General features: G+C 37.3%; 9 protein-coding genes across 9 annotated transcripts; 4 read left to right on the forward strand and 5 right to left on the reverse strand.

Annotated features, from left to right (window-relative positions):
* Positions 1–14: 14 nt before the first annotated feature.
* Positions 15–1,216, reverse strand: RHIMIDRAFT_276233 (uncharacterized protein). Its single transcript, XM_023612612.1, has 2 exons — positions 935–1,216; positions 15–877 (listed from the first exon to the last, which is right to left on the reverse strand). Exons 1-2 carry the CDS (start codon positions 1,209–1,211, stop codon positions 441–443), a joined length of 714 nt encoding a protein of 237 aa, XP_023468501.1. The 5' UTR covers positions 1,212–1,216; the 3' UTR covers positions 15–440.
* A 254-nt stretch (positions 1,217–1,470) lies between these two features.
* RHIMIDRAFT_276235 (ARM repeat-containing protein) lies at positions 1,471–5,345 on the reverse strand. The gene is made up of 15 exons (XM_023612613.1): positions 5,141–5,345; positions 4,954–5,089; positions 4,808–4,902; positions 4,317–4,744; positions 3,437–4,262; positions 3,150–3,372; positions 3,009–3,099; positions 2,879–2,938; positions 2,687–2,816; positions 2,526–2,632; positions 2,298–2,471; positions 2,166–2,247; positions 2,033–2,115; positions 1,660–1,988; positions 1,471–1,604 (listed from the first exon to the last, which is right to left on the reverse strand). The coding sequence occupies exons 2-15, from the start codon at positions 5,013–5,015 to the stop codon at positions 1,586–1,588; spliced, it is 2,709 nt and encodes a 902-aa protein (XP_023468502.1). The 5' UTR covers positions 5,016–5,089; positions 5,141–5,345; the 3' UTR covers positions 1,471–1,585.
* Positions 5,346–7,176: 1,831 nt separating this feature from the next.
* RHIMIDRAFT_290434 (uncharacterized protein) lies at positions 7,177–8,727 on the reverse strand. The gene is made up of 4 exons (XM_023613738.1): positions 8,310–8,727; positions 7,714–8,259; positions 7,614–7,663; positions 7,177–7,559 (listed from the first exon to the last, which is right to left on the reverse strand). Exons 1-4 carry the CDS (start codon positions 8,471–8,473, stop codon positions 7,318–7,320), a joined length of 1,002 nt encoding a protein of 333 aa, XP_023468503.1. The 5' UTR covers positions 8,474–8,727; the 3' UTR covers positions 7,177–7,317.
* A 1,556-nt stretch (positions 8,728–10,283) lies between these two features.
* On the forward strand, positions 10,284–11,886 carry RHIMIDRAFT_213209 (uncharacterized protein). The gene is made up of 4 exons (XM_023607241.1): positions 10,284–10,712; positions 10,764–10,954; positions 11,012–11,186; positions 11,251–11,886. The coding sequence occupies exons 1-4, from the start codon at positions 10,406–10,408 to the stop codon at positions 11,496–11,498; spliced, it is 921 nt and encodes a 306-aa protein (XP_023468504.1). The 5' UTR covers positions 10,284–10,405; the 3' UTR covers positions 11,499–11,886.
* A 251-nt stretch (positions 11,887–12,137) lies between these two features.
* On the forward strand, positions 12,138–13,247 carry RHIMIDRAFT_235552 (ubiquinone/menaquinone; the record flags this gene model as incomplete). Its single annotated transcript, XM_023608374.1, has 5 exons — positions 12,138–12,309; positions 12,363–12,512; positions 12,588–12,725; positions 12,776–12,980; positions 13,028–13,247. The coding sequence occupies 5 exons, from the start codon at positions 12,138–12,140 to the stop codon at positions 13,245–13,247; spliced, it is 885 nt and encodes a 294-aa protein (XP_023468505.1).
* A 47-nt stretch (positions 13,248–13,294) lies between these two features.
* On the reverse strand, positions 13,295–15,435 carry RHIMIDRAFT_235553 (glycoside hydrolase; the record flags this gene model as incomplete). Its single annotated transcript, XM_023608375.1, has 3 exons — positions 13,295–13,308; positions 13,362–15,016; positions 15,062–15,435. The coding sequence occupies 3 exons, from the start codon at positions 15,433–15,435 to the stop codon at positions 13,295–13,297; spliced, it is 2,043 nt and encodes a 680-aa protein (XP_023468506.1).
* Positions 15,436–16,247: 812 nt separating this feature from the next.
* RHIMIDRAFT_249718 (uncharacterized protein) lies at positions 16,248–16,640 on the forward strand (the record flags this gene model as incomplete). The annotated part of the gene is made up of 1 exon (XM_023610652.1): positions 16,248–16,640. The coding sequence occupies one exon, from the start codon at positions 16,248–16,250 to the stop codon at positions 16,638–16,640; it is 393 nt and encodes a 130-aa protein (XP_023468507.1).
* Positions 16,641–19,386: 2,746 nt separating this feature from the next.
* RHIMIDRAFT_276253 (uncharacterized protein) lies at positions 19,387–21,472 on the forward strand. Its single transcript, XM_023612614.1, has 4 exons — positions 19,387–19,592; positions 19,653–19,858; positions 19,914–19,998; positions 20,053–21,472. Exons 1-4 carry the CDS (start codon positions 19,454–19,456, stop codon positions 21,336–21,338), a joined length of 1,716 nt encoding a protein of 571 aa, XP_023468508.1. The 5' UTR covers positions 19,387–19,453; the 3' UTR covers positions 21,339–21,472.
* A 6-nt stretch (positions 21,473–21,478) lies between these two features.
* Positions 21,479–22,844, reverse strand: RHIMIDRAFT_290439 (uncharacterized protein). The gene is made up of 2 exons (XM_023613739.1): positions 21,720–22,844; positions 21,479–21,660 (listed from the first exon to the last, which is right to left on the reverse strand). Exons 1-2 carry the CDS (start codon positions 22,838–22,840, stop codon positions 21,510–21,512), a joined length of 1,272 nt encoding a protein of 423 aa, XP_023468509.1. The 5' UTR covers positions 22,841–22,844; the 3' UTR covers positions 21,479–21,509.
* Between the last annotated feature and the right edge of the window lie 2,126 nt (positions 22,845–24,970).

The following is a 24,970-nucleotide window of genomic DNA, read 5'->3' on the forward strand; positions in this document are numbered from 1 at the left end:
TTTAAGAAAAAAAGAAAAAGAAAAAAAAAAAGAGAAGGGCAGCATAAACAAGTTCCATAAAAAGCAATTTTAGAACTATTTCATTGTGACGTCCTTGACGCGCGCGGGTTCATTTTGTATTGGATGCACACGAGCACGCGTGTCAACATGTGTGCTGTCCCTCCCCTGAATACGGTCAGTGCCAATATACAGATGCATATGGAATCGTTCAATTAGGTGTTTTTGGGTAATTATCAGATCCTTCAATATCTATACATATCTTTGATGCAAGAACCCATTTGAGCTGTAATTACACTTGTTGTATTGTTTAGTTAGTAGGGGCCAGGAGGGCATAAATAGAGTCTTTCTTTTATTGTCAAAGTGTAATATATGTACATTAAGGACTCCCCCTTTTTTTCTTTTAAAAAGTAATATGTACATTAGATATATAAAAGTTCAATTTAAAAATCATCGTCATCAATTATTATTCCATCTTGTATTTTTGTATAAAGATCCATGAATTGGGCGTGTAAATCAAGTAATAAGTCTGCCTTTACGTTTGACAAATGTTGCTTTAAAAAGTTGCACTCGAGTTGTTCTTCATCATGACTTGGAACAATTTTGCTTGAAAAGAAACTCGTTATCCAATGCTTTATCCATGATGATAATGATGAAGTGCTGTCATAAGCCAAAATATCTTGCTTCACTCGATTCAACAGATCATAGTCATCTATTCTTTCTATTAATTCTTGAGCAATCATCGCGTTCAGTGATGAGAATGTTGTATCTACTGTATTCCAATAGAGTGATACTATGGATTCTACTGATTTATATATTTCGGCATTCATCTCGTGAATACGTTTGCCAATGATCACTGGCATTTTAACAATCTGTGAATCTAATGCAAAATGTTAGACTTGTTCATTATATATTAATGAAGGACAATCTTATTTACGTGTGATGTTATGGATTCCTAGGGCATTTGCTTGAATTTTCAATGCTTGGTGGAGTTTTATTCTTGGTTGATGAGTTAATTCGATCAAAAAGATTTCACTTTCGGATGAAAGCACTGTATCAACCAAGTTCTCATAGTTTTGAACCACTGTCGAATAGCTGTCATATTCTTCGTCTGTAAGCATTGTAGATTGAGCATTATAAAATACGGTTTGTAATGGCACTGCTGCTATCACAGTGGCAAAGTAAAAACAAATCAAAAAAAATAAAGGATTCATTTGGAAGAATTGAAAAAAAAAAAAAAAAACAAAAAAAAAAAACAAAAAGAGGGAGTTCTTTATATAAACAAAAAGAATGGTCCATGCCATCATCAGTCTTGACACACCCCCTTACATAAATAGAAGTCGGCGCAAGTGATGACATGAATTTCGGTTGATACATAAACAAAATATCCTTCTCATGATGAACTCAAATTCATAAAGATCATAAGTTTTATTAAACATAAATAAATACTTCTATTTTGATCAAGTGATCATAGGGGATCAACATAAACAGTATCCTTTGAAAATTGACTACATATAAACAAAAAGCTCAACAGCCGAGGTTGGCCAAAAGGAACGGAAAAACTATTTTTTTTTCTTAAGGGGGTGTCTTATTTCTTGATAGCAAACCTAACAGGGGTGTATACATCAGTTGATATGCATATATCAGTTTCATTTAATTTACCATTTTTCTCTACAGTCTACTGCGTGTTTACGCACAATTCGTTTCTTATCATCCAAAGCGGATGTCAGTTCCTTGACAACCGATGGTCTAAACGGAGATAATATGTCTGACTTGCCTTTTTGAGCTAGACGAAAAAGTATATCCAGTGCCAACAGTCTGACTTGAACATCAGGAAAGCGTGTCAGTCTGAGCAACGCATGAATGAATGAACCGAGATGTTGTACAATGGTTGCTTGAGCGTTTGGTATCATATCTTGTGTTACTTTTAGCGTTAGAACAATAAGGTTTACGTCATGAGATGAAAGTGACAAGATGATCGGCATCATAAGCTATAGTACGTTAGTCTTTTTATTCTTATCATTCATGTTCTTACCTTGGGCAATTCATTAATGATTGCTTGTGATGGTACTTTCTGCAGCATATATAAAAGAGCCAGTAAATAGTTGGTTTGAAATTCTATAGGATGCATGTAAGCTATATGATTGTCACTATTTTTAGTTTCTAACCTGGCCACTGAGGATCAGCAGATTCAGACTTGCGGATAAACGTATTTGAACAATGATTGAATACTCTCTGCTTATATAGTATCTAAAACATATAAGACCTCAGCAACAATTTTGGCTTATATATATACTCACTGATATATTGGCATGTGCCGATTTGCATAATATAAAATCATCATCATGTAACAGTATGGTGAAGCAAGCAGCAGCATCTTTACCCATGTCGATTGAACCGCATTGCTGAATAACAACACTATCCAACAGTTCAAACCCATATGGATGCCCTCGCATCACTAGTGCTTTAATTAACTAATAGATGATTAAATAGGTATACATAAATATGCATCATTATGCTAAACTTACCCAGATGAATATATTGAAGCCTGTCTTCTTTTTATTTAAATCTATTTCATGTAATAAGGGTGAAAGACGTTGTTGAGTCGCTTGATAGATATAGTTTAGCATTTGTTCTAAATGAATAGAATCAGTATCGTTTTGATCATACATTTTGCATTTCCGATTACCATTCATCCATTTGTTTACAATAACCGCTACTGTTTTGGATAGCGTAGTGGACAATGCAAAATCAGAGTCTAGAGCAGCTTCCAAAAGTGTATTTAAAAATTCAGTTATATCGCCTACGGGTAGTTGTACCTATTTTCATAGACAATGTGAGCTAGTCTTCTTATGTTACTATTCTTTTTTTTTTTTTTTACATTTTTATGACAGTTGCCAACAATAGCAGTAAATAGCTGTGCAGCTAGATGACTCGTTTTCTATATATATAATGTGTTAGTTTATGTTGCTTTTTTCTCTTCTTTTTTCTTTTGGCTTTTGACTTGTTACACTTGTTATCTTTATCTGTTCGTATACTTGATTTTCATATTGACCATAAACAAACACCTTCCAAATGTTGTCTATCAGTTCCTTCTGGTCACTAATACACGGTTAACTATGTAAAATGGTCTAACTCAAAGTAGACACTACCTTATTTGTAACAATCGAGTAGTGATTGCCAGCATTATAGCATAGGTTTCAATTAGATGATCATCCAAATACCACTTGGATTGGATCATACTGGATATACAACCATTCAACACAAATGGCAATATCTTCCTATGACCAATATCCACACACTCTTTCTTGGTTGCCTGATAGATGGCTAATATACATGCGGCCAATTCATGGCAGTACACTGAATTGTCTTGGCCTAATTCAACGTTCCTTTAGTCTTTGTTATTGTTTACGGAGTCAAAGGGACAGTATAAACAAACCTATATGACTGCATGCATAATTTAACTTTTCCAATAATGGACATATGATTATTTTGAAAAGCGCCGGATGCACCCCTAGAGTCTGTATAGCCGCTAGAGCACCCTGATAGTTCCCCAGTCCATGCGTTTGATCAGCAAGTTCACACAGGACGGCTGGAACTGTATGCTCAGCAATCGATTCTGGAAGAAGCTTTGAGATAATCCTGAGCGTTGTCATGCAAAGGTTGCGGATATGTCCATCTTCATTGCCAAGCTGGCGGGTTAAATGGCTGACCGTGATGTTCATCTCCTCTTTATTCAAAAACTGTTTCATCAATACCATCTCGTGTATTCCCTTGAGGCTCGCCTGCTGTAGTATTGTATCAGGATCAATCAAGGATAACACAAAGACTTGCAGGATCTGTTGCTTGTACATCAACAGTGGCGTTTGGAAATCTCGATCGTAACCAACGTCTTCTACAGACCCATAAAGCTTCTTACTTGCTATCAGCAGTTCGGTCAAAATATTCAGTACTGCCTTTCGTCGTTGAGGCGGGTCAGTTGGCTTGTACTCTTGGTAAATAATCGGCAGGACGGCGTGAGTGACGGAGGTGCAGGCAGGATCAGAGGCTGAGGCAACTGCTCTCAGAATGAATGCAGATGATCGTGCGTTCTTGAGTTCTGGCTCCTTTAGTCTTTCGATGCACTGAGCGAGTAAAGTGTCAATAGATTTTTCGACTGGATCACGAATGTTGGCAATACTAATGCCTGTTCCCAGGGTCGATACCACGTTATGGATTGTGTCGAGAGCAACATGAACCATGGCTGCATCCGTACCCATATAGACCTATAGAGAGAGGGTCAAGGTTTTTTTTGATGCATTATGCTTTTGCTCACTTACCTCTTTTGTTAAAGCGTCAAATAGATCATGTACGTGTGGTAAGATGGCATGAGCACCATAGGCTGGTGCACATAGACTAATCGTTTCCATCGTATCTCGTTTTGCGCTACCTGTTGTCGACAACAGCTTCTCTATAAGCAGAGGTGTTGCATAGTACGCGAAATAAGGTGTGGCGGATAAACACTGACGAAGGCTCAGTTTTAAATCTTCGGTGGTTATCTCAAGCGTACTGTCATTGGGTGCTGCAAAGTGAATAGGAAAATAACAAAAGACGACATCAAACAGATCCTCGATATGTCGTGATATGTCAAATCTTTCAATGATGGCACGAACAAGTGCAAATGCGACTATTAGGTTTCGTGGGTCTTTTTCACCATCCATACAGTGAATAAAGCCTTCAATGAAATTGATCTTGGATCTTTGTAGTTCTTTATGGAACAGAAATCAGTCGGATATGCGTTTTTTTTTTTTTTTATTGTTTAATAGATTACCTGATGAATATGTATCAATTATTTTTCCTAGTGCAAGTAATATCTTGTATCGAGTTTGCTGGGATAATTTTGTAATAGCGATTTCATTAAATAAACTAACGAGGTTTAATGAATATTTGACTTGGTGCATCTTTTTTAATATTTACACGTTGCATAGTTGTATTACATTGGTAAGATCAATGACTTCTGTATGCACTAAGGTCGACATGATATTTATCCAACACGACATAAGGCCGGGTTCTTTATATTTTTCTCGACAGATGAATTGGGTTATGGCGTTCACTATTAAGGGTGAATGCGTCATTACTTTTTTTTTCTATTGTTTTTGTTTACCTGCAGACGAATTTAACGAGGATTGACTTGGTGTAACTATTGCAGCCAGTAATTCCACACCTGTCAAAAATAAGTGAATTGTTCTCTCCCTTTTCCTTAACAAAAAAAGACGTACATTTCTTTCTACACACGGCGTCTCCTGCCTTCCAATATGATTCTAAATAGTTCGTAATGTCTTGAATGCCAGTCGTATTCTTTGAACAATCTGGTTACAGCAGATTAGTCATTGCAAATGAACAAAAGAGAAAACAGGCTTACAAAGAAGAACGTAAGCCAAAAAAGAAGGCTCTATTTCGGTTTTCTCACTTGAACTAAACCAATCGCCAAGTAATGTTGAAATGTCCATAAAAGAAATTTTTTAAAAAAGAAAAAATCTGATAACTTCTCCGTTTATTATGGGACCTGACCAAAAAATTTTATCAGATTTTTTTAAAAGAACGCCCCGTTTTCACGCGGATGTTAAATTCGATGATGCTATTACAGGTGAAGGGCGAATATTATTGGCTAATGGTTTCTCGATCTTTTTTTTCGAGATTGATGTCTTGATATAGAGTTTGAACCGAAATCAACTGATCTGGAAAGAGTGTTTACACGCTGCTGTGGCTGTTCAAGATATACAGCAAATTAGATGGTGCTCAATTAAAGAGTACTACCGCATAACTGGCTCTTCAAGATATTCTGCATAATGAGAAAAGTTAAAATCCATCCAAGGAATAAAGGGGGACTGAAAGTAGTATAGTTATTTATAAAACAACAAGGACGCTTGTTTATGCTCAATATACTGTATACATGTTTGAAAACTAGGAAAAGCTTTTCAGTTTTTATAGCAAAAACACACGCAAGACATGATTCTTTTTTAGATCAAGGAAGACAGGGAGCCGAAGATCAATTAGTATATATCTTGACAAGTGGTACAAGCAAGGACAACAGGAAGAAAAAGAAGTAAAAAGAATAAAAACGAGCAAGATGATTTGCGGTAAATCGCAGAGGTTCCTATGATACTTGTAAAGACTTTGCATAGGAGGAAGAATAAATGGAAAAAGACAGATTTTGTCAGAACGCGGGTAAAGCTCCTCTGGTAGTCTTTGATGAACTAAGATGCAGCAAAGATAAATGGCCAACACTACATGCACCAAAAGTTAGGCTAATACTATGGGCGCTTCTTCTAGGCACTACATATGACATCATTTTACAACTTCACACTATCAAATTCTCTACTTAATTTAAGGCTGTCCAGCTCACTCTCTCTGATATAAAATGTGAATTCATCATAATTACACGTGAATGATTTTGGTTCTTTGTTGGGCGACATCATAGGTAATGGGTAGAAGCAGTGTTCGTAGTGTTATTCTAACCTCTAGTGCATTCACTGGTGCATGTAGTGCTTCCTATGTTTTATAGACCTTTGAGACGTCGTGAAGCTGCTAGTGACTTGGTAGTAGCCTTTATTGACGAGTATCTGCCATCGTAACTACGTTCAAAATGTACGAAAAGAGGGCTAAAGAAAGTGTCAACCATTCATAGTTACAGTGTGCTCAAATGCAACAGTTGCAGTGCATTATGGCAAAGAGATGTTAATGTAGCAGTCAAGCATATGAATATAGCAACGACTATATGACAAGGTCAAGAACGCTCGATTGTCTTTAAAAAGATCATAAATAATCGCCGTACCAAACACAGTTTGCCCTCACAGGCATTAGATTTTTACAGGATGTCTATAATCATACGTCAATCATCTTATGAATATTTTTATACCGTCTAATGTTTATTTTCAGCTTGTCTCGTTTTAGGTTAAAAACCGGTAATTGTTTCCCAGAATAAAGGTAGTGACCAGATTGTTAGAGCTGCCCTTGTGCCTCATTAGCTTTGATATCGATGTCCGAGCACTATTAAGAATGAAAACTAGTTACTGACTCATGTTTAAGCAAATAATATTACTGTCATCATTCACTAAAGTGTACACTTTCAACGAATAAATCATGCTTAGTCAATCATGAAAGGCGTTCAGCTTTTAAGTATTCCCAAGTTGAACTTTTCTCTCCACAGAAATGATCATATTTCTCATTAGACCTTGTCTCGTCTTCCTCTAATGGTTTAACTGAGACTATACATATATATATATTTATATAAAACTCAATTCATGTATATATATTCAATAAAAATTTATTGCTCTAGTTTTAGATGCCGTTCTCATTAACATTTGGCTTAATAGGCTTTTGTTGATACTCTTGTGGAATGTACTCCAATACCTCAACACGATCACCAACGCGAACCTTTCCTGAGGTAAGTGGGATAACATCACAGCAGAATTGGCCTTGACCTGGTTCATCTGTAAATTGACGATATATTTTTAGATAATCTGTAGGGCCCTTGCCATCCCATTCATCCTTCTTGCCGCTGTCTTGATCAATGCCGGGCACTAGTCACATAAGCATTTAGATAATAGAAACCTTTTGTTTTACTGTTGTTTTACCTGTACAACGTGCAATAGGTTGAACAATATAAAACGTTACTTCTCCGATCCTACACAGTTGGTCAATACACAAGCGGTGTGTGTATGCTATACTTTTTACTTTGCTACAAGCCATTTGTCTTCTTCCCAAGGCACGGTTCCAGATATAGTAAGGTTATTTCTAAACCGAGACATGGGAATTTGATTTCCTTTACTAATGCCTGTCTCCAACAAGCCTCGGTTGACATCTTCCAGACTTGACGTAAAGCCGAATGAGACGGGTGACCAATCTGCAAAGGCGGAGTGAATACCATCCAATTTGGGGTGTGAAGGTCTTGAATAAACCTTGTTTTTAGGATCTTCTAGTGTAACAAGACGAGTCATCCTGACTGGCTCGTCATCTTTCACCGGGTCATCTATACTGTGGTTATTTGCACGATCGTGCTCACGGTGACTAGCCAAGAACTGAGTGACCCACGCTGATGCCTCATCTCCCATGTCATACACAGTCAGCGTATCTTTCCATAAGGTTACCTTGCGTCTGGGCAGTAGAGAAAGGTCCTGTGTCAATGGTAGTCGGAGTGGTTCCTTTCCCTCCGCTGTCAAAGTCAAGGTGTTGTTTTCAACGTCAATGAAGGGCCGCAAGAGACATAAAGATGCGTACTTTCTGCATGTATAAAATGAGAAACTATATTCAATTGTAGATAAAGGACGCACCTCTGGGTAATAAACTTATTAGACTCATCGTCAATGATCATAAACCGTCTGTCATGCTTAATGCCCAAGTTGTCAATTTCACATTCCTGCAATTCAATCGAGTGACATGACTTGATAGGGTAAACGTGAATACGTTCAACAGCTGGTACAGTCGAGGTAGGCATATAGTCGCAAAAATGTGGCTATGTGAAAAGAAGGACAGGAAAAGAGAGGACCATTTTGTATTTATTGGCTTGTAATTCACACTCCGGATCTTCTATTGAATACAGTTTTTTAAGCCCTAAACTGAGATGGTCGGGAATAGTTTTTAGACATTTATATAAAAGAAAATGAATCTAATACAGACATACTAGATCAAATATTATTACAAACAAAAGAAGCACCTGATGCTATACAAAAAATTGGTCAAATTTATCAAAGAGGTTATGTGGACTTGCTACTTGATTCTTTTTTGTGGGTGACTTTAACGGCACTTTTTGTCTTGAAGGGCCCCAAAATGTGTGCCTTCTTATCAGGCATTGATTTATTGTAAAGAGCAATGCTTAATACACTATTAGGCTTATTTTTGAAGATTGGGCTTGTCGTAGAACATTGCCCGCTTATGACTGATATTGAGATGAATGGCTATAATCAGTAAGAGTAGAGTGAAATCATACATTATCAGAATGGACAATAAGATTAGTGTCAGGAGCGAATGAAAAGTTTTCTTTATGAGCCCAGGAACCGTTAGATCGTTAATTTATTTGTACGTTCCTACAGAATAAAGATTAATAATGAGTACTTCTTTTGCATTTTTTTGTATCATAATCGCTGGTATATATACGAATGGCATAAATGTGTATTGTGTCTATTGCAGAAGTACATGATTTATGAACTGTATTTCTGTCTTTTTTTTCAATTATTCATGCTATATAATGGTTTATAAGACACAAGTCAAAGGCAAAGTATTCATTACATTGAAAGCCTAGGCAAGTTGAGCAAAGATCAGCAGTTTCTACAAAGTTTTATCTTTTTTTCTATCAGTGTGCGGATAATTTCCTGAATAAAGTCTACATTTGTTCTACTCTTTCAGCTAGAGCCAATATAATATAGTGTGATAAGGGTGGTAATAAATGGCATATGGCATAAAGTGTTATCGTACAACAAAACTGCAGTGCTACATGGAGTGATACAAGTGACAGAGCATAAATGTTTATATAAATGCATGCTCGTGTGATACGATCACTACAAATGATGCATAAAATTTCCATAAATCAAAGGAATTGAAGTCAATCATCATCTAAAACAGCAGAGTTTCAACTTTGTGCTTGGTAGTATGTCTCTGATTACATTCTACGAGAAATATCGCTGCACATTGCTTTCTCGGGATAAGGTTCCTCAGCTATTTTCTATGAAATGGTAATATGTAGGTATGAATATTACTACTTCAACATACAATTGTAGCAAATCTGAAGCAACTAGAATAAGTTTTTAATGGTTTCGGCTGCAGAATGCTTTTGAGTAGAAATTGCAAAACCGTGTTTGAAATCGATCCACATCTGCTTGCTTGTCATTATACCTATATTCGTTGCTATGGAACCTTGCCTATTAAATCTCTTTAATATTGTTACATCTCTAAATAACCTTTTATAATATATATAAAATAGAATTACTCATAAAGGTCTGGACAAATAGTACTACTATACTCTGTACCTACTGCATTAAGCCCTTGAGATTTAAAAGATTTAGATCTTGATATGATCTGTATGCCTCCAATGTTATTGTAGGCGTCAGTTGGTGTATGCGGTAGCCGGAATAATCATTGTGCCCTTACCGTGACAACGATTGATAATTTAATCATGACTGATAATCATTCTAGTTCTTTCTTTGTACCTTGGAAACCTATCATGAATTAAACTTTATGAAGCATAGGAAGTCCAAGCCTAAAGATGAGTGGTATGATTTAATAGTAGAGTAGCAGCGGACTAACACACAGAAACTCCCGAATAAGTTTGCTGTGCTTAAATTTGAAGAGTACAAGATAATAAAAAGCGCCTTTTTTTCCTTTACTGACTTTTTCTTTCTTTTTTTTATAAACAAAAGGGGGGCATATAAATATGGACACAGTATTATATATTGCAGATCATTATGTGTTTGATACGCTCTATGCCAAAGTCTGGCCTTCCTATACAAAGACAATTGCTGGTCATGTCGTTTCTTCTTGGCCTCGAGACGATTTTTGGAGAGTGAACCTGTCGGTCTATCTGATTACTTTAACCTTTGGTAACATTCTCTATTTCTTGACTGCTACACTTTCCTACTACCTTGTCTTTGATCATGACTATATGAAGCATCCCAAATTTTTGAAGAACCAGATTAAAATGGAAATTGAATGTGCTCTTAGTGCCATGCCTTGGATGACTTGTACAGTTTAATTCTACATCATATTTTTCAAAACTAATTTTCTTTATGTAGTGTTTACTCTCCCTTTTTTCACTGGTGAAATTTATGGTAAATCCTTATTGTACGGTGGCATGCCAAAGACTGCTTATGACTGGCTTTACTTGATCATTTCTATACCTTCTTTTTTATTTTTTACTGATTGTGGTATTTACTGGTTTCATCGCTGGATGCATCACCCAAGAGTATACAAGTATCTTCACAAGGTAAAGATGAACATTTGCTATTGTAATACTGTATATTCATTCTTTTTATATTGGCAGTTACACCATAAATGGGTTATTCCTACCCCTTTTGCTTCACATGCTTTTAACCCCTGTGACGGTTTCCTTCAGTCGCTTCCATATCACTTGTATGCCTACATGATCCCTATTCACAAGTATTTGTATCTCGGTCTGTTTGGATTTGTCAACCTGTGGACGGTCATGATCCATGATGGTAACTTGGCAATACACAAAAAAAAAAAACATTGTACATCAATACTAATAATGATGTAATCTAGGTGAATTCGTCTCTCATTCTGAGATTATTAATACTAGTGCCCATCACTTTGTCCATCATGTTTACTTCAACTACAACTATGGACAATACTTCACCTTTTGGGATCGTCTCGGAGGATCTCACAGACAGCCTACAGAAGAACAGTATGACAAAACTCTCCGTGATGACCATAAAGTGATGGCACGTCAAGCTTTTGATGCTGATGAGATTGAAGGGGAAACATTGGGTGTAAAGCCAAAATACAAATAATTTATATCTTTTGTATATTAGATACATTATCATTTACTAATTACATAATCATTCGACATTTCTTTTTCTTACCCCCACTTTTTTTTACTCATTATATACACTTAATACCTCATTACTTGCAATAATACTCTAATAACAATTGTAGAAAGAAAAAGAGATTTTTTTAAAAAAAATAAAGTACAATATTACTAAATCAGGAAAAAGATGTTCCAATAGCTATGAATTCAATTAATCCTTGTGGATTGCTATACACAGTTTTAATACTTTCCTATAGCAATTTTGGCATAATGAAGTTGTATGCTCTGCGTCATCTTTAAATAAAGGGCATATTCTGAACCTGGTTAGTTTGGAGCGTACTGACCAGATTCAGATATGGTAATGATTTATGCAATAATGGATCCTCATATCAGTCTGTATAGTTGCAAGGGTAATGATTTGATATTCGATGAAACCCTCAACAAAGTGTAGAAAAGTAAAAACCTTACGCATTAACAATTGTATAAAAGTCAATAAACGCTGTTGCGTCTTGATATTTTATCTTTTATAAAAATTACTGGTGACTTTCACTGAGTTTAAATATGTCAAAGAAGAAAATGACAAAGGGTGCATGTTTATAAAAAAAAGTCCTTCTTTACATACATGTCACGATTCATTCTTTCTTCGAGCAGCCGTCTGTTCACAAAAAGAGCTTCTCCAACTATCAAGAAGGCATTGTTTTCTACTACGTTTTCCAAACTAAATCAACAAACTGATAAAAAAATAACCCACTTTGGTTTTCGAGACGTTGCAGAGGAAGAAAAAGAATCTCTCGGTAAGCTAATGAGAAGTGGAAGGATGAAAAACAGTCTAACAAATCAACTTTAGTGCACAATGTCTTTGCCAATGTTGCTAGCAAGTACGATGTTATGAACGATGCCATGAGTTTAGGAATTCACCGTATATGGAAGGACGAATTTATTCGTGCTATGGCACCTGGTCCAGGCACAAAACTCTTGGACGTCGCTGGTGGAACAGGTAGGAAAGAAATGTAGTTTATAGACGTAAAAATAGAAATCAGAAGCACTCACATAGCCTTTTTTATTTCCTTAGGTGATATTGCACTTCGCTTTTTAGATTACTGTAGAAACGTACATAATGACAGCACAGCTACTGTACAATTAGTTGATATCAACCCACACATGCTTGGTGAAGGGGAGAAGCGATTCCAAAAAACACCTTATGCCAACAGTAAGGTCTCATTTGACAGGAGTTTATGTGAAACTAAGATTTGTTATTAGCTAATCAAGCGAGCTTTTTGGTTCAGAATGCAGAAAATCTGGTGGATATTCCAGATGAAAGTGTTGATGTATATACCATTGCCTTTGGTATCCGTAACTGTACTCATGTTGATCGAGTGGTCAAGGAAGCTTACAGAGTGTTGAAGAAAGGTGGTCGCTTTATGTGCTTAGAATTTAGTAAAGTAGATAATCCATTGATTGGAAAGTAAGTTGTTGGCCCTATTATCATATGCTTTTATTGACTCAATATAGGATCTATGATATCTACTCATTTGATGTTATTCCTGCATTAGGTCAGGTCATTGCTGGTGATCGTGATTCATACCAATATCTTGTAGAAAGTATCCGTAAATTCCCTCCTCAAGACGAGTTTGCTCAAATCATTCGTGATGCTGGATTCAAAACAATTGGCAGTGGCTATGAGGATCTTACATTTGGCGTGGCTGCTATCCATAGTGGCTTTAAAATTTAAGCATTTATTGTAATTAATGTAATAGTACTCTGACAACTGTAATATCTTCATTCCAAATATACTTTTTAGTTTTGGTGATTAGTTCATTATTAACATAGATATTAGGAATTTCACTAGAATCGAGTCTAATATACAGTTTTCTTTTCTTGTTTTTCATAAAAGGTTCTCGTAATGTCACACGTATACCATCTTGAGAGACAATCGAATCAATTTCTGCTCCAGGTACAATATTTCCAGTCGAACCCATAAAGAAATCTCTACTACTATTCACCTTCATAAACATCCTCGTCTCATGGGGCTTCAAAAAGACAGGCGACTGTGACTTGAGCCAGTCGACCTTATCTTGCACCAAAACGTTGCTGTGTTCAAAGTAATAGATGTGTTTACCGTTGTGATCTAGGGGTAGTTGGCCCGTGAACGGTAAAGGTGATAGATTTGTTAAGAATATATATTCACGTTGATTACAGGCATATGTTGCCTGATATATATCCACACCCACATTAGTCAAATCAATCACGCTTGCCTCAGGTTTTGGAAACGTCGATGCGTAGAGGTCGTGTTCTTTTTGGCTGTAGAGGTTCACGTTATCAGACATGAGGGTCAACTGACCAAAGACAAGGTTGATCAGCAACAGCGTATACTTTTCATCCACGGTAAGCTTATTCTTATCTGATCGTATAAAAAACACATCTGGATCGCTACCAAATACCCTTGAGCCCATAGGCCAGCGGTTTAAAGAGGAAGTGACCGCATTCAAAGTCGAGACACGCTCACGGACATGGGCCAGTCTGAGGACCGTGTGGTCCCACCAGGGAGATGCATCGCTGCTCACGCGATTATACTCGAATTTCCCCCAGGTAGAAGCTAAGGGTACACCGGAGCCAAGGATGAGAGCACGCTTGTGAGTCAGTTCAACGATCAGATCCGTAGCGTCCCACATGATCTCACCTCGGGATTTGCCTAACCGAGGCACCATGGCAGCAGCAAACAGGAAATCAAGTTTAAGCAGTCTATAGCCCCAAACATCCAGAATGTGATCAAAAACAGTTTGGAGATAGGCTTTGACCTCCGGATGATAAATATCAAGTGCATAAAATCCACCCCAGTTGGGGCCGGCGACAAGCGGCTGAGTGCTGTTGGGATACTTTAGAAGCCAGTCAGGGTGTTGCTTGACAATCTTGCTTTTGAAGCCGACGGCATAGGGTGCTATCCAAAGACCAGGCATCATCTTATGCTCCTTGATATCATCTGCAAGTGCCTTCATGCCTCTTGGGAACTTATTTGTGTCGACGTCTAGCCAGTCTCCAATTTGCTGTTGATATCCATCATCGATCTGAAAGACATCAATCGGATATTCGTGTTCCTTGAACGCATTTAAACTCGCAAGCACATCAGCTTCAGTGACCCTTTCATAAAAATTATACCAGGAAGACCAGCCGGTCAGGTGACGAGGACTTTGGAATGCACGCGCCGGGTCATAGTATTCGGCATACTTGGACCATACGGTACTAAGATCAGCTGTTTTATCGATTTGATGGATAAGAAGCTTGATACTCAAGACATCGCCTTTGTTGAGTAGTTTGCCGTCAATATCCTTGTAGAGACTAAATCGATTTCCATTTAGATCTGTTTTATAGTATGTGTAGCCTGAGTGCTCGGATACTGATCCAATAAATACAATCTTATCTGATGATGTGTGTCGTAAATATGTATAAGCAGTTGCATGAAGTTTTCCATACTGTCCGGAATACTCAAAGAAATCGTAATCTCTAATAAGGATCAGAAGAAGAGCCTCACTTTTTTTATGTTTTTACCCTTGAAGGTTAAACTTGGTTATCCATGAAACTGCGCGTGGGATGGGCAGCAGTCGATTGAGATGTCCCATTTCCTTAACTGTACTCCAACATTGGAAACCTTCGGCCAACATGACATGTCCTTTGAGATTCATGTCTGATTCAAACTCAAGTGTTCTAAGTATGACCCTTTCCTTGGCCATCACTACATATTCCAGTTCGAAACGATCTTTATCTAAAATGTGTGTTCTCTTTTCCAAGTCAAGGCTGTCTGTTGAGATATCGTTTACAATAGGTATTGCAACAGCGATATTTTGGTTGTTAAGTGTATATTTGATATTTGCCACAGCAGATGATGTGAGAAGAGACTCATAAGGGGTAATTGAGGATACCATGCTTGAATAAGAAGCTATTAAGATAAATAGCCAAACTAGCATAGTAAAAGAGAGAGAAAAAGAGCTATTTATGTGATCTGAGCTTTAATTGACATGAATTTGCTGATCATTATGCATGGTGATGCGACTTTTACAGACATACTGATGCTCATCGTTCTTTATCACGAAAACAAAGGGATGACTTTTGAAAAGAGGGAGATATGTTAACATGATGATGTGTGTAACTAAAATAAGTGTGCTTTCATTGAAAAAAGGATGTTATATGAAGTTTGAAATCACCAAGTTTAATATCAGACCAAGGAAACACAGTGCACTGGTCTAACCTTTAAGAATTCTTTGCAAAAGATGAGGGAAGAATAACTGTTTTTTCGTCAAAAGATGAATGGCATTAGTACTTATAAATACTTTCAGCCCAAATATAACATGTCCCTTGCACATGTGTCATGAGCTAGGCACATACTGTTGTGGTCATTGAGCTGGACTATACATGGGTGCTGCTTCATTTACTTGCATATATTCTATAAGAATATTTAAGTGATCAAGCTACTTTTCGGGTATTTGTGCAATAGCCACAAGGATTCATATTCACTAAGAATAAATAAAATAGTCTCACATTACTCATGAGTGTATTATCAACATAAAATACACTATTGATAGATAAAAGGGACAAACAATTTCATATCTTGCTATTTCTTCTGCTGCCGTTGCCCTCTCTTCAATCGAAGATAAATTACATTCATATATCTATACATGCATTTCAGAAGGAAAAAACACGGGTTCGATTTGCAAGCACAAATTCATAAAGTACCAGTATGCAAGGGAATTACCCTAGTGAGAAAGGCCAACAGTGCAAGAAACTTATTGAACATGTTAATGTAGATTCCCTCCTGAGCAATATTAGACGAGATGCTCTGAAGAGAGAAATCAAAATTGATGTCAAGATATACTTAAAGTTGGCCGCACTACTTTGTGACCTGAATGAGACCACTGACAGAAAAACAATCAAGACTCAATTATATCAGTTGTATGCAGAAGATAGGGAAGAGGATGGTACTATTATCGAGGTATTTTCCAATTTAACCCAGAAGCTGTCCAAACAAAAACGTCTCTCTCCTGTTGAAGAAATGGAGTTCATCGTGAATTTCCTTAATCCCATTCTCTCTCCCATCTGTCATTGTCCTGATAAGAACAAGCTTCTCGTATGACTCAATCGACAAATTGAAAATACCACAGTATCCAAATCAGATACGATAATGATGGCAATACCACAGAAAACATCCGGCCAATACTATATGCACCAGAAAGTAGGCTAAACAATGTTGATATGAAGCTATCATAATTGGTCTTTTTTGATCAATTGATAACATAAAATTAAACTAAACCTTTTTTATCATTTTCTCTTGAAAAGGAAAACAAACCAAGATGGCGACTTTATAAAGTCATGTCTAGCTTGACGCTGCAAATATAAAAACTTTGCTGGACAGCATCATAAATAGCGGTTAGAGGCAACGTACGTAGGATTAATCTAACTTCTAGTGCATGTAGTATTCACCAGAACATCCGATGTAACATTGGGATACGTCGAAGTCAAGTCCGATGATTCCATATCGAATCCTGAGTTGGCTTTTGTGGATTTGGTTCGTTTGGGCATCTTTGGTCGTACTTTTATGCTCAGAAAATCCAATATAAAAGTAATCGTCATCCAGTATATTGGATACACTATAACTTTTTACTTGGTGTCAGAACAAAATGAAATCCAGTGATGGCAGACAAAGATTGGTGGTCTTTTACAGAAAGTTGTTGATTTAAAAAGATTGGTGTCATTGTATGTGTGTCAAATAGAATCTCATTACGAAAATGCAAGGCCATTGGAAGATGAGCCAAGTTCAATTATGGAGAATGTCAAGAATGCTTCGGATTATGATGAGGCCATTCAAATATGTCCTGAACTGACATCTTTATTCAATGCAATAGTCTATTGAAAATGGCAAGTTCTTTTTTTTGTCAAGACCGAATCAGAAATAGGCGCGTATATTCGCAAATATAATGTAGTTTCTCGGCGAGATATCACCGAATAGCTCAAGAAGCATGATGAGATGAGTAGTTTTGGCGCACTTTTTCATCCAAAATTAAATCTGAGATCAATCTATTCCGATCGTGTGGTCCGTCCGCAGGGGTGGGAGAAGGGAGAAAAACGGTTCCTACACCAAAGGTTTTCACCTTGTATCGCTCTTTCATTGGATTAGAAAAAGGGGAGAAAAAGAGAGTTTATAAACACTCCCTCTTCTATGTTTTGATCTATTAGATCCATTTCTTATTGAGTCCTTTTAGCTTTGTCATGCTGAGGTCAATATATCGGCAATTCTTACGGTCTACTAAGAGAGTGGGATAATGGCTGATTCATCATTCTTAATCGATTGGTCTCTTTTTTTTTTTTTTTCTGCTTTAATCAAAGCGCTTATTGACAGTTTATCATCTTGAAAGCGGACTAAACTCCCTTTAGTTTAGTTGACATGGATCTGCTTCAGGAAATTGGAAAATGGTTTCAACAAATCGATTTTCTCGATTTAGGTCGCATTCTATCAAGGACAACGAAATATAGAGTATAATGTCATGTGATATGCACGGCTGAACAGATGTGGGTCATTTTTAAAAGGTAACTTGCTTGTTCTACAAGAACGTGCACGGTTCTATTTGTAGAGAAGATGGAGTTCAAGATCTAATCTGATTGGTTTAACTTTATAATCTCCTATAGTTCATAGAGGATTTAAGGTAGGAGGAATAAGACAGCAGAAAGAAGGAAGAAAGAAAAGATGTGAATAATAATAAAAGCCCACTCTTTCTTCTGCCCCCTCCTTTTTTCATCTTTTTCTTCTTCTTTATTCACCCACTTCAAATGGATCTCTCTTGGTGTATCATGTGTGATCAACACTGTATAGAAGATAATGTAAGTAAAAACTACAACAAGTTCATGTTAGATCTAAATAAAAAAAAAAAGCTATACTGTTCAGAATCCTGCCGCCAAAAAGATGAGAGTTCAAAAATAGAATCAAAAAATCGCCTTTGCTCTCCACCTGCATCACCTCTACTAGAACCCTTTTTATCCTCTTTTAATCATGAAAGACGTACATCAAGTAAATCAATCATAAGCATTTCCAATATACCCAAATATTCTTTATCACCACCATAGAACATTTTAAGCATATACCCCTTTTATATTGTCTGGTCATATAAGAAGTAAAGAAAGAGCCATTCTTTTTTATTTTTGTGTGAAAAAGCCATACAATAAAATAATAAAAATCTATAATTTTTTAAGCTTGTTTTGGAAAGCCTTTTTGTTTACATATTTCTAAATGCCAATCATATCTTGATTCGGATGAGAAGCCAACGTGGCAATGTTGACAGTAATGCCAGATATCATTTGTAGTTGTTGATATACTTTCTTCATAAAATGATTGACTTCTTTTATGCTTGATTGAGTTGAACATTTGAAGAGTAGAGTGAAGCATATGAGGGAATGGAATGGGTTCAGAATGGGCTTAGATGAGTAAAGAAAGGAAAAAAAAGAAGATAAAGGTTGTATATATGCCTATTTGGCTATAATGAAAATCAAGGAGATGAAGTTCTTTATTATGATTTGTTTCTCTTTTGCGTCGTCATTGTCACTTTATTTTTTTTTATTATGCCACTTTTTTATTCGACAATAAAATATCCTTTATCATCTTGTTGTATAAATGACGACCTTGATAATTTTGTTGTGCCATTCCATTTAATTCAATCTACTTGCTTTTATCAATTCCTGTTTGGATCATCCCTCCCCTCACAATGACTATTAAGACTCATTATTGAGAATCAGCTCATCCCAAAGGTTATTTCAGGTAACCTGATTGGACATGTATACAAATGATTCGGAATGCAGTATCTTGATTCCTATTCGTCAGCCCTTTTTTGAAATGAATCCCTTTTCGTATAAGAACTTCGCACCCCTTCCTTGCTTTTTATATATATTTTATAAATCATGAATCTTACAGCGCGTTCTACTCGATTCCTTAGTCGTTTCCCTCTTAGGTCTTATTCGATTGCTTCTTCCCTCAGACAGGACACAACCGAGTCCATCATTGCACCAGATCATGTCTTTTCTGGTTATTATAATACTGGTATATCACATAAAACAATGGCTATATGTTTAATTAAAACTCTGTTTTTTTTTTTCTCAGGCACATCTTTACCTCTGAATGTTCGTCAGAGATTATCCATACGAGGCCAATCTCCTGCTGTCGTCGAAACTACCGAGCAGCAGGCTGAACGAGCTCTTCGAGCCATCAGGAGCAAGCCAACACGTTTGGATAAGTACATGTTTATGGCTCAACTTCGTCAAAATCACACGAGATTATTCTATAAACTCGTCACAGATCATATCGAGGTATGCTTATTTCCCACACGCGGATCAATTTCCTTTTTTTGACATTCTGTTGCAGGAATTTGCTCCCATCATTTATACCCCAACCGTAGGTGAAGCATGTCAGAGGTTTTCCGATCTTTACCCTTTTATTCACACGCCAGGTAAGAAACACATATTTGATACAAGATCCATGCTTATTTGTTTGAATGGGTTAGGTACACCTGATGGATTGTACATCACCCTTGATGATCTTTCTCATTTGGAAGAGATTATGGCCGATTACAAGAAAAGATCAGGCGAGGCACCGGATATCTCCGTGATCACCGATGGTTCCCGTATTTTAGGCTTGGGAGATCTTGGCGTGAACGGGATGCCTATCAGTCTGGGCAAGCTTCAGCTCTACGTGGCGGGTGCAGGTATCGATCCACGCAAGACGCTGCCGATAGTGCTTGACTTTGGTACAAACAACACATCGCTTCTGAATGATCCTTTATATCTTGGCAAGCGTACACAGAGGCCTGATGATGCTACATTCTACGCTGCTGTCGAACAAGTTCTTGATGCTCTTTGTCGTACATTCCCTGAGATCTTGGTTCAATTTGAAGATTTTTCAAGCGATCATGCATTTGGACTTCTCGAACGTCATCGACAACGTAGGCTCTGTTTCAATGATGACATTCAAGGAACCGGCGCTGTCATTCTCTCTGGTCTTATCAATGCTTTCCGTCAGACGACGACTCGGGATCATCGTATCCTATTTTATGGCGCTGGATCAGCCGCAATTGGTGTCGCACGACAGATCCAGGACTACTTCCAGACAGTACACGGCATGACGGAAGAAGAAGCTAAAAAAATCTTTTACGTTTGCGATTCAAAGGGACTCGTCACAGCTGACCGGTCTAATCTGGCTCCACACAAGGTCTACTATGCCCGACAAGACTATCGCTCGATTCGCTCGATAGACGAAATCATCGACACAATACGACCCACAGCACTCATTGGTCTCTCTTCTTCCCCGGGCGCCTTCACTCCTCAAGTCCTCTTACGCATGGGTCAAATAAACGATAAGCCCATCATATTTCCTTTATCCAACCCAGCTACCAAAGCAGAGTGTACCTTTGAAGATGCCATGAAAGCCACAGACAAAGTCCTCTTTGCGTCAGGTACAGCGTTTCCACCCTATGGAGGACGTGTGCCAGGTCAAGGTAACAACATGTACATCTTTCCTGGTCTTGGTTTAGGCGCTATCCTTTCTCGCCCGACCTATATCACCGATCGCATCATGCTTCGTGCCTCTGTGGCTCTAGCTGATTCACTCACAGAAAAAGAACGTAGCCAAGGACATCTCTATCCTGACTTGCGCCGGATCAGAGAAGTGTCGGCTACTGTTGCCGCGGCTGTCTGTGACCAGGCTGTGAAAGATAACGTGGCAACTCACCCTCGGTTGAAATCAATCAAGGATTACTTAGGCTATACCAAGGCCAACATGTGGCACTATTAATTCAATGAATCCCTCCCACTTTCGTTATAACAAAGCCAAGATCAATTCATTCTATCTTATGTTCATGTTTATTTATTATTATTACTACTACTACTTTGCCAATGAATGTATTGAACTATATAAATATGTAAAGTTGTTTGAAAAAAAAAAAAAAAAAAGGAGATAAATAAGTTATAATCGATGTGAAGGAATAAAGACAAAGATAAGTGTATTCAGTATTGACAGCAGAATGATAAAGGCTAACCAGAGCCATCCTCGCTTACGATGTATCTTTTTGACGATGACATCCTGGATGTCCGAATACACCATGAACTGGACCTCGCTACAAGTTATTATTAGTAAGGAGGAGACAAAGATCATCACATTTAAGGAGATGCTTACCTAACGCTACTAATACCAAACCACCAAGCAAATTCAGTAATACTTGTTAATAACGCTGACCATCCAAAAAAGAAGGGTATAAGAGCAAGCCATCGTGAAGTAGAGGAAGCTAAAAAGATAAGGGAGAGTTCAATCGAAAAGGCAAGAGTGAGCAAAAGTGTGCCTAAACCAAGACACAATCTAGACATGCCTATGGAGATGTTTTTGTGCAGGACGTAATCAACAAAGAGGGGATAATAAAATACATTAAGGATCTCAAACACGTGCGATCTAGCTGATTCAAAGACGACAGGTTCAGGTCGTTCGCTGTGTACAACCAGTTCTTCCAATGCTCTTCTATAATCCTCAGGCAAATGTACTCGTTGTGCTGTAGGTGAGCAGTAGGTGTTGTAGATACGAGTTGCGTTATCAATGAGGTCTTGACGAGACAATGATTTGTCGCTGGCTGCTGTACGAGATGCATAATGATTTCCTTGTGGTGGTAGGGGTAGTGGTGAAAGCAAGTCTTCTGTATCGGGTGTCTCAACATAGAGTATCTGATGTAAATCGACCATCGTGTTATCCTTTGTTCCTTCTTTTTCTGCAGCTGATTCTAAAAAGCGAGAGAGCCGTTGTCGATTCTGTCGATCAACACTCTGAAGATACGCTCGCCAGAGTTTATCATGTGTTTCAAGTTCCATCAAGAAGCTAAGGTTCTGTTGGGCCTTTCGACGTCTTAGAAATGTCGAAAAGTGCGACTGAGTTAATGGACTGTATGTGTTCAAGCGCATCATTTGTTCTAGCGTAGGCAATCCGTTCACTCTCAGGTTGTAGTCTTTAATTTCTTGCCATGCCTCCATGGGTGCAACCGCAAATGGGTCCTTGAACCCATATGTTTTTGTCTTTAGGCTGCGAACTGTACCCTTTGAAGGTTTTTGTATCATGGGCATGCTGGTAAGATATGGGTTTGTGGAATTAAGGTCGTTTAATGGAATGGCAATGCCTGTGGTTAGTTTTTCATCATGTTGAATTTTTCGACTCAAATCTTCTTCAAGTGCTGTCTGTATTCCAAGAGCGTGAAGTCGGCTATTTGCTTGTCTTATACTCCAACGATTGGCAAATGTAGTGTTGTCCTGAAACATTTTGTACAAGAAAGAAAGAGTAGGTTGTTACACCCTCCATTGGATAATTTTTTGAAAAAAGCTTCGGACTTTAGATATAGTTGTATTGCTTTTTCGAGATGAGTTTACTCCAAAAAAGGGAATTTGATTTGGTCACTTCATTACAAAAGCTGCAGTACAGCATATATAAGAAAGCTATACTAATGAGTGAGGGAGAGAATAGACCATCCAATTGATAATGGTTACGATATGGCATTGGTGGGGTCGATAATGTGGTTACAAAAAACGTTACCCAAGAAAAAATGACATGAAAAACTATATAAATTGAACAGCATAGTTGACCACTGCTTGTTTTTCAAAGCCAAGGCCTTGTGTAGTTGTTGTACATCAGTTACTAATTTTCGTGCTAAAACTGAGACTCTGATGGAGCTATTATATCTCGGAGCTTTAAGAATTTGAGTATAATTTCGTAAGAATACATCGTCCCATTTGTATATAACCATCTCTTTAATCAACCGAATTTTATAATGTCATTGCTGGCGCTAAATAAGGGTTTTATTATTTACGCAGCACATATGCATAGCATCTGCTCAATATGTGATGTAAGTAATTCAATATGCACAGCAAGTGGCATTAGACACGCCACATCTACACAACAATAGAAATTATAAGAGAAGTATACGTTAATGACGTTTTTATTATGTATTAAGACAAGAGAGAAAGATCATTATTACAAACAAACATCATTTTACATGAAAACGGGAGCTTTACATGGATTAATCATGTTCAATTAGAATTGAGCATGATGTGTTGCTAAAGTATAATACATTGTATGATTAGTCTTTTTGTAATGTTCTTTCTAATAAGATGAGGTGCTTATAGGGTAAATATGGCAGGTGTAATGTGTGAAAGGCTGTACATAATTTTGCGTAGATGTGGCGTGCCTAATGCCACTTTCTGTGCGTATTGAATTGCTTACATCACATACTGAGCAGATGCTATGCATATGTGCTGTGTAAATAACAAAAAAGAAGGATAAAGTACTAATTAAGAAAGGTGTTCGTATCACCAAGACTAGTGGAATTAATGAAAATCTATAACTGTATTAACACGTGTAAATAAGCCTTGCCTGAAACACATGTCTTATGACAGGAACAACGCCTATGCGCAACATTTGGATCCAAGTACGTCAGATTAGCTTTGATTTATTTGCAAGTGTGCGAAGCCGAGAGAGCAAAAAAAAATCCCCTCACATGGTCAAAACCCTGAGGGGGGCTATTCAAACATATTATATGGGTAAAAATAAACTACTTTCTAATATAGATGAGCTAAAGTAATTAATCTACGATCCGGTTACACATCTGCTGTAGTAGCAGTTCCTGAATGTGCTAGGTATGATTCATTTAAGAGCTTACAGTTACTTGCTGCTATAGTAACAAAAAGACTTTTAAAGAAGTCATATAGGGTAAACTGACCAAGGCATTACTTATCGACAACATTACTCCAGTGTTTGATATTATAAAGGAAGCTTTTATTTTGCATGAATTATTAAAAGGCTATGCCATGTGTATATCAATAAATAAAAGCATAATGAATCCGTTATACGTTTTTACAGCAACGAACAGGGTTTACTTCAAAAGTATCAGATGGACAGTGACTAAAATAGAATTTAAATCTGCATTCTTGCTCTATAGCGCCGGTAACAAGGAACATACTAGCAATGGAGAGAAAGAGGAAAAATGCCTTCATTTGTCTGTGGTTTGTTAGAATGGGATTATCGGATAGGAGTATTTATAATTGGGTTTTATAAGGTAAAATAATAAAAAAAAAGGGGGAGGGAGAGTGCAGGAGAAAAAAGTCTTGATTTCATTATTCACTTTTCAAACAATGAAATGTCCTGCAGCAAATCCTTTTTTTACTGTTTCACCATGTAAGCTATTTGGTGAATATCATCATAATTAATTCAGCTTTGGAATTAAGGAATTGTACGCATACTGATCAATATGCTTCTTATCGTTAATTACAGCCTTGAATATATTATGTTCAATAATGAATACCTATTTTCAAATATACCCATGTCTCATTGCAAACTAAAATGGTAATCTGGGTGCTTTTGATTCAAGAGGGTAGTCTATGAAAGTAACTCTTTCT

This window comes from Rhizopus microsporus (assembly GCF_002708625.1).
Source record: "Rhizopus microsporus ATCC 52813 unplaced genomic scaffold scaffold_4, whole genome shotgun sequence".
In the NCBI taxonomy this organism is placed as follows: domain Eukaryota; kingdom Fungi; phylum Mucoromycota; class Mucoromycetes; order Mucorales; family Rhizopodaceae; genus Rhizopus; species Rhizopus microsporus.